Genomic DNA, 12,695 nt, shown 5'->3' on the forward strand with positions numbered 1-12,695 from the left:
GATTAGGTCTCGGTTAATCTTCTCCACAATTATAAAGAAACGGGGCCTTTCTTTACATGTGTACAAAGCAAAGATCCAGCGGTAGACGTTGTCCCTTAAAGGGGTATTCCAGGAAAAAACTTTTTATATATATATATATATATATATATATATATATATATATATATATATATCTCAACTGGTTCCAGAAAGTTAAACAGATTTGTAAATGACTTCTATTAAAAAATCTTAATCCTTTCAGTACTTATGAGCTTCTGAAGTTAAGGTTGTTCTTTTCTGTCTAAGTGCTCTCTGATGACACGTGTCTTGGGAACCGCCCAGTTTAGAAGCGAATCCCCATAGCAAACCTCTTCTAAACTGGGCGGTTCCCGAGACACGTGTCATCAGAGAGCACTTAGACAGAAAAGAACAACCTAAACTTCAGAAGCTCATATGTACTGAAAGGATTAAGATTTTTTAATAGAAGTAATTTACAAATCTTAGTGTGAATTCAGGTAGAAAAAAATTACAAATTAATTTACAAATCTGTTTAACTTTCTGGAGCCAGTTGATATATATATAAAAAAAGTTTTTTCCTGGATAACCCCTTTAAAACTTCATAACTTTATTTTTGCCCATGTTACATGTTACTTTTTTATTTTTATTTTTTTTTATCAACTGGTGCCAGAAAGTTAAACAGATTTGTAAATTACTTCTATTAAAAAAAATCTTAATCCATACAGTACTTATTAGCTGCTGAATACTACAGAGGAAATGGTTTTCTTTTTGGAACACAGAGCTCTCTGCTGACATCACGAGCACAGTGCTCTCTGCTGACATCTCTGTCCATTTTAGGAACTGTCAAGAGTAGAAGTAAATCCCCATAGAAAATAAATGCTGCTCTGGACAGTTCCTAAAATGGACAGAGATGTCAGCAGAGAGCACTGTGCTCGTGATGTCAGCAGACAGCTCTGTGTTCCAAAAAGAAAATCATTTCCTCTGTAGTATTCAGCAGCTAATAAGTACTGGAACGATTAAGAATTTTTAAATAGAAGTAATTTACAAATCTGTTTATCGTTCCAGTACTTATTAGCTGCTGAATACTACAGAGGAAATTGTTTTCTTTTTGAAACACAGAGCTCTCTGCTGACATCACGAGCACAGTGCTCTCTGCTGACATTTCTATCCATTTTAGGAACTGTCCAGAGCAGCATATGTTTGCTATGGGGATTTTCTCCTACTCTGGACAGTTCTTAAAATGGACAGAGATGTCAGCAGAGAGCACTGTGCTCGTGATGTCAGCAGAGAGCTCTGTGTTTCAAAAAGAAAACAATTTCCTCTGTAGTATTCAGCAGCTAATAAGTACTGGAAGGATTGATATTTTTTAATAGAAGCCATTTACAAATCTGTTAACTTTCTGGCACCAGTTGATTTAAAAAAAAAAAAAAAAAAAAACATTTTCCATGGGAGTACCCCTTTAAAAATGAAAATTACTCTTACTAACTCATAGCCCTTATAAACTAGGATTATAAACTATTTGGCAAAGTCCTATCCAACTAACTCTAACTCATTCCACCAATCATACTTTCAGAATGCCAAAAGGTCTTTATAAGTAGCAAGCACTCTACGGAGAATGTTCATACTGCGGTAGCTGTTACTGTCAACGTCTTAAAGGGGTACTCCCGTGCCCCAGCCTTCTGAACATCCAGTCGCAACGTCACGGCCACGACCCCTCGTGACGTCACACCAAGCTTCCTCCATTGATATCTATGGGAGGGGGAAGACCGTCATGTCACAAGGGGTGCGTGGCCGTGATGTCACAACCACTGCTCAAAGTCTTCTGAACAGGATATTCAGAAGGCTGGGGCATGGGATTACCCCTTTAAACCCCTCAGTGTTATTAAAGGGGTACTCCGGTGGAAACCTTTTTTTTTTTTTTTTTTTTTTTAATCAACTGGTTCCAGAAAGTTAAACAAATTTGTAAATTACTTCTATTAAAAAATCTTAATCCTTCCAGTACTTATTAGCGGCTGTATACAACAGAGGAAATTTTTTTCTTTTTGGATTTCTTTTCTGTCACAGTGCTCTCTGCTGACACCCCTGTCCATTTTAGGAACTGTCCAGAGCAGCATATGTTTGCTATGGAGATTTTCTCCTGCTCTGGACAGTTCCTGACATGGACAGAGGTGTCAGCAGAGAGCACTGTAGTCATTACAGAAAAGAAATCGCAAAAGAAAAGAATTTCTTCTGTAGTATACAGACGCTAATAAGTACTGGAAGGATTAAGATTTTTTAATAGAAGTCCTTTACAAATCTGTTTAACTTTCTGGCATCAGTTGATAAAAAAATAAAAATAAAAAAAAAATAAAAAAGTTTTCCACTGGAGTACCCCTTTAACCAGCAGACAGACCACAACCAACTGGAATCCCAGTAACATGAAAAAAAAGAAGGTAGGGGAATTCCATCTGCTTCTTAAACTTTTTATAATAAAATGTACACATTTTATACAATGTTTAAAACTATGATAGACTGTGCTCCAATGCACAAATGGCTCATAAGCAGTGTTCACCAGATATTATTGAGCAGAATTCAGTCCAGACTTTCCCTTACAATCTTCCAGAATAATATCGCGTTACTGGCACAAACAAACATAGCGCTTTTTGGCCTCAGAATTGCAGAGAGTGTCAAAGTAACAGGGAATCCAGGATCATCCAACCTAATGAGTAACTGGATACGGTACAGGAGTAGGGAAAATATGTGTTGATAACGAAACTCCAGGAGCAAGATCTAGACCAGGTGCAGGATTCCTGATCTACATAAAGAAGACCTAGTCTAAAAGCCCCCGTTCTGCACGGTCCTAGAAGGGAAATGGGACTCAGATTATGGGGTAGGGCCACACTGGGCATGATGTAGGCTTACAAGATTACATAGAATAGGTGGTGAGTCTCACTGTAGTAACTGGATTAAGCTCATGTTAAAGGGGTACTCAGCCCCAAGACATCTTTTGGATAGGGGATATGCTATGCATCTTTTGGATGTGATCTCTGCTGCGGCACCCCAGATATCCGGTGCATGGAGCGAACTTCGCCCCGTGCCGGATGACTGGCGATGTGGGGAGGAGGCTCGTGACATCACTGCCACGCCCCCTCAATGCAAGTCTTTAGGAGGGGGCGTGACGGCTGTTTCGGCACCTCGGGGTCACCACTCCCCGAGACACTAAAGTACCTTGGCTTTAGACCCTCTCAGCCTCATGGCGAGACCCGGAGGAAACAGGTCACATCGGGGCAGCCGTTGAGCTGATTCCTCAGAACTAGCCCCAGAATGTCCTGGTACACCTGTCCCCTCCGTAAACTGATAAGAACAGATACTACACTTGATCTTAACCAAAAGGCCAGAGGCTCGTGACGTCACGGCCATGCCCCCTCAATGCAAATTTATGGGAGGGGGCATGACGTCACGATCCTCCACCCCGCATCGACAGTCATCTGGCATGGAGCAAAGTTCGCTCCGTGCACCAGATGTCTGGGGTGCCTCAGCCGAGATGGCGGAGTCTCCAGTGGCGAAACCCCCGCGATCAGACATCTTTTCCCATATCCTTTGGATGAGATGTCTAGGGGCGGCGTACCCCTTTAAGGGATATTGTTTCTACTTGCAGAGAAAACCAGCTGCTGCAGAAAGTGTTACTGGCCAGAAAATGCTCCCTGGGAGAAAAAAAAGTATGCAAATATGCCCTTCTTCATGCATGAAAGCTTTCTCCACCGATGGTAACTTACCGATAGGTCAATGTCTGACCGATTAAAAAGCCTTAAAACTCGACTGAGAATTTTAGCCAAACCCCATTCACCCTCCAAAGGAGTAATGTAAAATCTCTGTAGTTTGGTCAGGGCTTAGGAACTTTCTTTTTTATGTCTTAGAAGGTCTATAAAAGGTCCTGTAGGGTTAATGACCTAGCTGATAACCCTGCCTCGCTTAATGGAACTAAGAATATTCTTGAAGTATTTTTTGTGATGGACCTTTGTCACGAGGCTTCATAAAACCTAGAAACACAGTACGGGAACACCAGTCGGCTGGACAAAGAAATCTAAAATGCCTTAGATGTCTGTGAAATGTAAAGAAAAACTGCTGATGGTAAGTCAAACAAGAGCGGCCGCAATGCACTCATTAAAAGATTTTCTTCTCACTAATCAGGAGCAGATGCCTCTCAGAACTTCATAAGTGAGGACGGTGGCTTTTAAATGTGACAGTCCGCAGAGCACCAGAGTGATATTAATGACTTGCAAATGGAACAATACGCAGGACCATTAGCGTTTGGCATTCGGTGAGTATGCCAGAAAGGTGAAGTCAAGTTTATGGTTCAGATGTGTTTTTTTTTGCATGCAAGCTACAGAATGATGCAAGATGAGGAGGAAGGAGAACATGGAATGGCATGAAAAGTCCACATCGGCACTCAAAAATAATCAAAAATGTATATATATAGTAGAAAATAGTCTAACGGCCAGCGGTTGTGGACCCACTGCACCACTGAGTCGGTTGGCCTCTGGGCCACCCAGAGGATGCCGTCTAGGTAGTCTGCTTTAACCACTATATGGGATCTGGACTACAGGGGACTACCGGGTCACTATCTCTGGATAATATAGATGGCGACTGGGCTCTAAGGCCACAAGATTTTGGTGCAGCACTAAGGAGTCAGGTGTACATTCGGAGTCAGTAGATAGGCAAGTGGCTGGGACAAGCAGCAAAGGTTTGTAGTGGAAGATTCAGAGATGTACAATAAAGCATACAAGAACAAAGTCAAGGAGGCAAACCGGCATCCACAGTCACAAACTACATGCACAGAGAACACCTTTGCAGGAAAACTAGAAATTTTATTGCTCAGATGAGCTGTAAGGGAGCAAGGCTGCCAGATACACATGGAGATGGAAGGTGACTGGGGAGTGAGGGCTTGGGTGCACCCACTGGCCTATGGGCTGGACAAGAAACAGCAGTGGAAGCACCAGGAGGAATCAGAGCAGAGCATAGTGGTGGAAGCGGGCATGGACGGGGAACATGGGGATAAGGAAACATGGCGGCTATGCCTCCCTGACAAAAACACGTTTGCGCTGGCAAAAGGGAAATGTGGAACAGCTTAAATCAGGTTTTCCTCCAACTAAACTCGGCTTAATGGCTAAAGGCCACATTAAGACTTTTTGTAGCACTGTGCTTATAAAGGGCTTATCTGGGGAAAAAAGGTTACATTGATACATGATACATGTGCTCACCTGCTGTCAGTTTCCCGACGGTGCGGGTTCGTCTGCTTGGAGCTTCCTTTTTTCTTTCCTGACACATCGGTGTCGGATGGAAGACAGGACACTCTGAGCAGCAGGACCAGTGCAGTCAGAAGTTTACAATAAGGGGATCAGCGGCAGGGTAGTAATTCTTTTTATGTTTTACAGCTTCCCTGAGCACTTAAAAAAAAAAAAAAAAAGTAAAAAACATTTTCTCTAGATAACCCCTCTAGCTATTGAGCTACAGATTCAGTCTAAGGGTAATGTCACACCTAGCGCATCCGCAGCATTTTTGACACTGTGGATTCGCTACTGACCGCCCATAGAGTTTCTTACTTCACCCGTGTGTCCTGGTACAGGACAGGAATCATATAGGGCTATGTTCACGTGGGGAATGTCTGCAGGGAAAATCTCCGTGTGGATATTCCACTGACAGAGGAGTGCCGACAGAACATGCCAGCGCTAGGACCGCTCAGAAATGTGCTGTCTCATTTGGGAGCAAAACATAAAATGTGGTGTCCTGGCACCAAAGGTTGTCCTGTGGGTTAGATTGCCTCGAACACCCTGTTTGACTGCCTACTGGGCGCTCACTGCTGTATTGCTTCACCGTATTATATTGTGTGATATTGCTTTATTATGTTATGGATTTATTTATGCACTGTACCCTTAAGAGGTCAAGGCAGAGTGCCCAGGTTACCTTGACACCCAAGTCTGTATTGTTCAAGTTCTGCTACCCCCAGCACAGTAAAGAGACCGTTATCTGTAACCTGGATTCGGTGTATTTATTATCCCACGCCTTGCCCAGGAGAAGCTGTCGAATATGCCGTGTAGGTTAACAGTGCCCTGGCGTCACAAAGTGATACATCTAACCACCCCAAGCCACGAACAAGGAAATTTCCAACCGTGAGCCGCCACCAGAAAAGTGGCATCACACATCTATACTCCGTGCACCACAGTTAGAAGCACTAGTGCGCCATCACAACAACATCACCAATGGACAACAGTAGCACTGTTTTTTGGGATCAATCCCTAGAGCCTAGGTCTCCAAACTGTGGTCATTCAGTGGTTGCAAAACTACAGCTCCCAGCATCATACTGGGAGTTGTAGTTTTGCAACAGCTGGAGGTCCACAGTTTGGCGACTACTGCCCTAGAGTCTTTATAGACTATATTTCTCATAATTCCTTTAAAATGGTGCCATATTGTGGGTCGTCCATAGCTCTCCCTTCTCCCCATTATAGAGGAAAGATTTCCGTGAATTCACTGGACCACTCCTGAAAGGAATCTCGCTGATGAATATATAAACGGAAAAAGATAGTCATTAGCTTCCTGTGAGGAACCTCCACTCCGAGATTCCAAAGCTTTTGACTCACGCCAACGTCAAAGAAAAAAATTCTTGCTACATGTGTTCAAATAAACACTCGACGGAGAAGGAACTTGCCAAATCCCATTGAGTAAAACTGTAAATAATCCCGCTATTTTTCCACTGAATAACACCATCGCTGTTTCGCATTCAGTCTGCAGAGATATTTCTTGCTTGATGACGCATACATCGATAGCTTTAAACTACAAGAAAATCTAAAGCACTACAAGAAAGCTTAAAATCCCACACTTTTTGTATGGTATAGGAGTAAAAGAGGTTATCCACCGTAAGGTGGTTTTAGTACTTACCTGCCAGACAGTAATGGACATTCTTAGGAAGGATCCGTGCTTGTCTTGGGGCTAAATAGCGGTGAGTAGCTGCTGCTTTCTTTTTGTGAAATGGCTATTTCCTGTTGGAGTTCATTCCCTCCAACTACAAGTTCTAGGATCCCTCGTTTGTAAGTGTGAGGTCACTTTTCTCCCTCCCACACGTCAATCACCCCACTCATTGCAGCACACCTGAGCTGCCTTGCATGGCAGCTGTGATTAAAACTACAATTCCCTGAGGCCATGTGATTGGAACTACAATTCCCTGAGGCCCCGTTCAACCCATTGAAGCACAGACAAGCTCCCTTTCAACACCTGACTAGTGATGTAATGTCTCATTTTTGCCTTTTTTGTCTTTCCTTCTCGCCTTCTACGATTCGTAACTTATTTTTCATCTTCAGACCAATAGGAGGGCTTGTTTTTTGCGTGACCAATTGTTCTTTGAAATTACATCTTTAATTTTTTCCCAATAATACGTGCAACAAAAAAATATTATTTTGTGGGGAAATTGAAAAGAAAACTGCAATTTGGCAACTATTGGAGGGTTTTGTTTTTACCCAGTGCCCTTTACGGTAAAACTGACATGTTTTCTTTATTATGTGGGTCAGTACAATTAAAACAATACTCATGGTTACATGATTTACTATTATTGTACTACTTTAAAGAAAAAAAAACATTTTAAATCAAAATTACAATGTTTAAAGTTGCTCTATTCTGACCCCTAAATCAATTGAATTTTTCCTTATACAGAACTGTATGAGGGATCACTTTTTTGCGCTAAGATCTGTAGTTTTTTTTTGTAACAGTTTTGCATAAATGTGACTTTTTAAAATGTCCTTTTTTTCTGATACGTGATGTGACCAAAAAGCATAATTTTTTAAATTTATTCTTTTTTTTTTTTTACGCCAGAAGGCAGACCATAGAAGAAAATTGCAGCAGAGCGGCAGGTGAGGAGACCTCCCGCCAACATCTTAACTCATCGGACCGCTGCAATCACGCCGTGGGTGGTCTGAGGGGTCATACTAAGCCCTTGTTATGCTTCAGATGCCGTGATCAATCCTGATCATGGCATTTGAAGGGTTAAGAGTCAAGTGTTCGCTGATGTCCGCTATAACTGGAGGGTCCACAACTGCTTATAGAAGCCGGGACCCACTGTGCATGAAGCGAACGCAGCTCCTGCAGTTGCTTCATGTACAGGACGTAAATGTACATCCTGGTGCGTTAAGTACCAGGGCACCAAGACAAACACTTACGTCCAATGCTCAAAGGGGTTAAAGAGGTTGGTCATTTTCTACAATGCCTTATTAGCTTTCTTTATTCCTGGTAACAACAGCAATTTGTAGAGAAACTCAGTGGTAAGGCTATGTTCACACACCCAAATTTCTGCATGGAATTACACATGAAAATTATTCATGAATTTATAGCCAATTCACTTCAATGGAATTCCTGCAGTGGAAATTCTGATGTGAATAGGACAGTGGAATCCCACTGAAGTGTATTGGCTATAAATGCATGCAGAATTTTCATGCAGAATTCCATGCAGAAATTCTGGCATGCCAACATAGTCTAAGGGTTCTATTCTCCTGCAATGCCCCCGCAGGAAAAATCAAGTATTACACTATGCCCATTAAAAACACTGAATTGGCTGCAAAATACACGGACATTCTGTGTTATCCAGACCAAGATATTTTAACAGATGAGGATCCTGAATGGGAAATAATCTCTTTTACCTTACAATTTCTAATAAAAGATATTTTCCATTGGGTTTTCTAAACCTTATATCCTCCTTTATGGGTTCCAAATTAACAAACTAATGGCTTTGTAGCTGAATTTCCTAGGAAGCTATTTTAGGGTTCAATCTTATGAAATTTCCCTCATAACGCATATAATAGAATTATAATGTGGCAAACTTTTTCCAGCATTTCTTTACAACTGTTCTACTTTGTTTCCAATATTAATTTTCCTACAGTACATTTCCACCAAACATAATAGTTGTAATGCACAAAACAAAAACAGAGCGACTTTTAGGTTTAGTATTAATGTTATCCAGATGATGACCCATGTGGAAAAATAGAGGTCCACAACCAGCTTATGGCCACCAGTATCCTTGACAGCCTAGTGGAGTATATATGGTGGCAATAGTTTGATATACCTAACTGAGATGGAAGTGAAAGAGGGTTCTTCAGTCCTACAAATCTGATGGCCTAACTTTAACATAAGCCATCAATATTAGATTGATGGAGGTCCAATGACTGGTTGGAGGTTGCAGCCATTTAGTCATTACCGTGTTCCTTTCACTTCAGCTCTGAGCTGTAATAGAAATGATACAGAATACGGGGAAAAATAACGGGGCACTTTCTATAGAGCTGCAGTCTTTTCAGTCAACTAATTGGCAGAGGTTCCCCCAATGATCTGATATCAAAGGTCTACCCTAAGGATAGGCAATGAATTTTATAAAACCAGTGAACCAATTTACTTATGCAACCTTGCTCTCCGGCAGAAGCCAGAGACACCCATCTGTTGATAGCATTGTTTTGAAGTTTTTGAAGACACCGATTGTCTTTGAAGGTACCGATTGTCTCTGATGGTACCAATTGTCTCTGATGGTACCGATTGTCTCTGAAGGTACCGATTGTCTCTGAAGGTACCGATTGTCTCTGAAGGTACCGATTGTCTCTGAAGGTACCGATTGTCTCTGAAGGTACCGATTGTCTTTGAAGCTACAGATTGTCTTTCAAGACAATCGGTACCTTCAGAGACAATTGGTACCAACTGCCCTTGCAATGTTCCAGTTGGCAGAGAGCCTTTGTTTTTAATAACTGATGGGGTAGCTATCGTCCTAATGGGGTACAGATTGTCCTTGCAATGTTCCAGCTGGTAGAAAGCCTTTGTAGCAATCACTAACTGGATAGCTATACTAGAGAGATAGTCTTCTTTCTTCTGGTGGAGGTTTTTTTGTGTGTGTTTTCCCTAGGGAACATTGCTCTACAAACTCACAACCAGATGAATCTCTGTGGGAAGAATTAGTAACTTCTAAGAACTTTACAACCCAAATCTTGCCCTCGAAATCCTTGTCACATCAGGAACACACCTTTATGAACGAGCCTACCCATTTTGGAACTTAAGAATACCATGAATATTATAATGGCTAGGAGATGTTTCAAACTTTATAGCAAACCATTCTGTTACTGGCTTGCAGATTCTTAAAGGATAGGCAATAGCATGTCTGATCGTGGGGGCCCCACCACTGGGACCCCCACAATGCAAGTCTATGAGAGGGGGCATCCGCCACGCCCCCTCTCATAGACTTGCATTGAGGGGCATAGAGTGACATCACAAGGGGTGTGACCCTTTACGGTCAACAATGTTAAACCATAGCTGAGGAACCAGGGATTAATTGGTGAGCATCAATATCTAGGAGAAGGTGGCCCTTAATAATACATCCTTTGATATATATATATATATACTGTAGAACTATATGATTTGTGGGCAATAGATTCCATAAACTGCTTAACTCAGCGGCAGCTCTGGACACACCACATCCACACTGACACACACACAGCACACAATGTATAAGAGAAAAGTGGAAGAAAATGTTACCCATAAGGAGTCTCCGTTTCACCCGCTTGTCCACATCAGTAACTGACGTGGAATTGTACTCAGAACGCTCAATTGCAGCCTCATCCTTTTCTAAAACACAAGTAAGGGACAAACATGGAGCATCTGGTTAATCAAAAGCCCAAACTTCTATGACAGCCTCTTGGCAATGGTCATCCAAAGTCTACAAGCCAGCAGTGATAGCATGAAATCCCTTATGAAGAGTGTTAAACCCCCGGCAAAAAGCCCACCAGAGAAAAGGTTAGTTGCTCGGGAAGGATGAGTGAAGTTATAAATACAAAGAAAAGATCCTATTAATATACCAGGCAGTGAAAATTAATTTCTTGAGAACCAAGAAGAATTCCAGTCAGTGATACACGGTGTGAGTAGACAGTACGCATTCCGGTGATGGATGATTAAGAGAGACGTAGAGACGGACCTTTTAATAACGTGACGTAGAGAAGGTACACATAGCATGCACGGACACAACCCAGATCACAAGAGGAAAAAGAAAAGAAGATCATTTGGGCAGTGCTGGTTGCCTGCTTGTCTATGGAATACACTTAAGTAGACATTCAGATGTCGCAAAAATAGATTCTAACAATTGGTCAACATGCAGTGAAGCAAAAAAAAAGCAGCGGAAGAAAAAAAAAAAAAAGGGTAGGCTCATGTATGTACATGGCACGTTCCATACAGCATCACAAGGAGAGGACTATGGATGGTCGGCAGAAGGTTAGATGGACATGACAACACAAGGAAGGGTGACTCGAGAAGTAAAGGATCAGTAGGTTAATAAAGCCATAGTAGGATGGAAACAAAATGGACCAGTTGGTTAGAAGAAGGGGTGTAAAGCAGGACAGCGTTGCAATGCCTGGGGTTAAGGAGGATCTCCACACTTTTTGTATCCACCAATTCATAATAAGATGATTTGCAAGTTTGCATCAACTTTTGGTTGCCTTCTGGTAGAAACCCGTCAAAGAAATGTGAGCTCATAACGATGGCCCAAATCTAGCAATTAGATTGGACAGATAGCTGTCCAATCTCCATCTATCTCAGCAGGCAGCCAAGAGTAGCATTAGCTTGTTGAGGTCTCCGAAAAACATCTTTTATATAAACAGGGACATTTAAGAGGACCTGGAAAGTTGAGGTTTGGCTTCTCTACTTCTCCTCTGTCCTCATCACAGTGCAACCTCAGCCTTGACAAATCAAAGACAGACTGGTTGCTCGTGAAGAGTTCCTGGAGAAGGATCAACCAGACAGTCTTAAATTATGAAGCTATCATGGTCAATCAGATATTTCTTCTACAGCACCTGCTGAGGGGGAAACTTAGTATTATACAGCAGCCATACAGATGAAGGCTGTCCATATAATACATGGATGGCCCAAGTTACCATAAGGAGAGTCTTTTTGAGAATCTCTGGAGGGAGGATTCTCCTTTATAACATTGATATGCCTTAGTAAGGAATGGGGACAGACTTTGTCCTGAGGGGACAAAAGACTATCTCTCAACATGCATGTCTACCCACCACTCCATAGACATGTGCTTTCTTTTCTAGCTACCGAAATTTATTTGCCCGCAATTATTGTCTTTATTTTTGGTTTCTCAGTTCTCAATGAGAAAAGAGCAATGGTGGCTGCCTCACTGCCAGTCCACAGATGACAACAGTATCCTTTGACTGTGAAGTGGGCAGTGACTACTGATTATTTGTCAATGGGGCGTGAACTTAGTCACTTTTTAGACTCAGAACTGAGCAGTAGTGACCAGTCTATTAGACTGAAACTATATTGACACACTGTCCAGTTGTCTATAGGGCATAGACCTGAGTACTATTCCCATTGGAAACTGGTCGGTGGTGGGTCTACAAAAATCAGTCGACTGGTAGCTAGCCATGGATGATGAGATCTTAAGTCTTTTAATGGAGGCCTGTTTTAATCCCACCACTGCTGTCGTGGTTCATGACTGGTAAGGCAGCCCAGTCCCATCAAGGAATATGGGGTTGAGCAGCAATGCCAGGCAAAGCCCTTGGGGTCTTTTTTGAGTAAAGTTATGACTTTTTACCAATACCATTAATTCAATTGGACTAACGTAAGTTATTTAGACTAAAAAAAATTGCAGAAAATTGCAACGTTTGCAGATCATCTTATCATTGGTGGACACCACCTATCTT

The 12,695-nt window shown here is 41.9% G+C and overlaps 1 protein-coding gene across 12 annotated transcripts in view; it reads right to left on the minus strand.

Moving 5' to 3' along the window:
• Window positions 1-12,695, minus strand: part of SCUBE1 (signal peptide, CUB domain and EGF like domain containing 1) — a 278,625-nt gene that overhangs the window by 79,957 nt on the left and 185,973 nt on the right. For 10 of the 12 annotated variants that reach the window (XM_056517385.1, XM_056517386.1, XM_056517384.1 and 7 more), the window contains one exon: window positions 10,531-10,620. The exons of the other annotated variants lie outside the window; for them this stretch is intronic. In XM_056517385.1, the coding sequence (XP_056373360.1) occupies window positions 10,531-10,620 (90 nt within the window). The remainder of the gene's footprint in view (window positions 1-10,530; window positions 10,621-12,695) is intronic. 12 annotated transcript variants of the gene reach the window in all.

This window comes from Hyla sarda, chromosome 4 (genome assembly GCF_029499605.1).
Source record: "Hyla sarda isolate aHylSar1 chromosome 4, aHylSar1.hap1, whole genome shotgun sequence".
NCBI lineage: Eukaryota > Metazoa > Chordata > Amphibia > Anura > Hylidae > Hyla > Hyla sarda.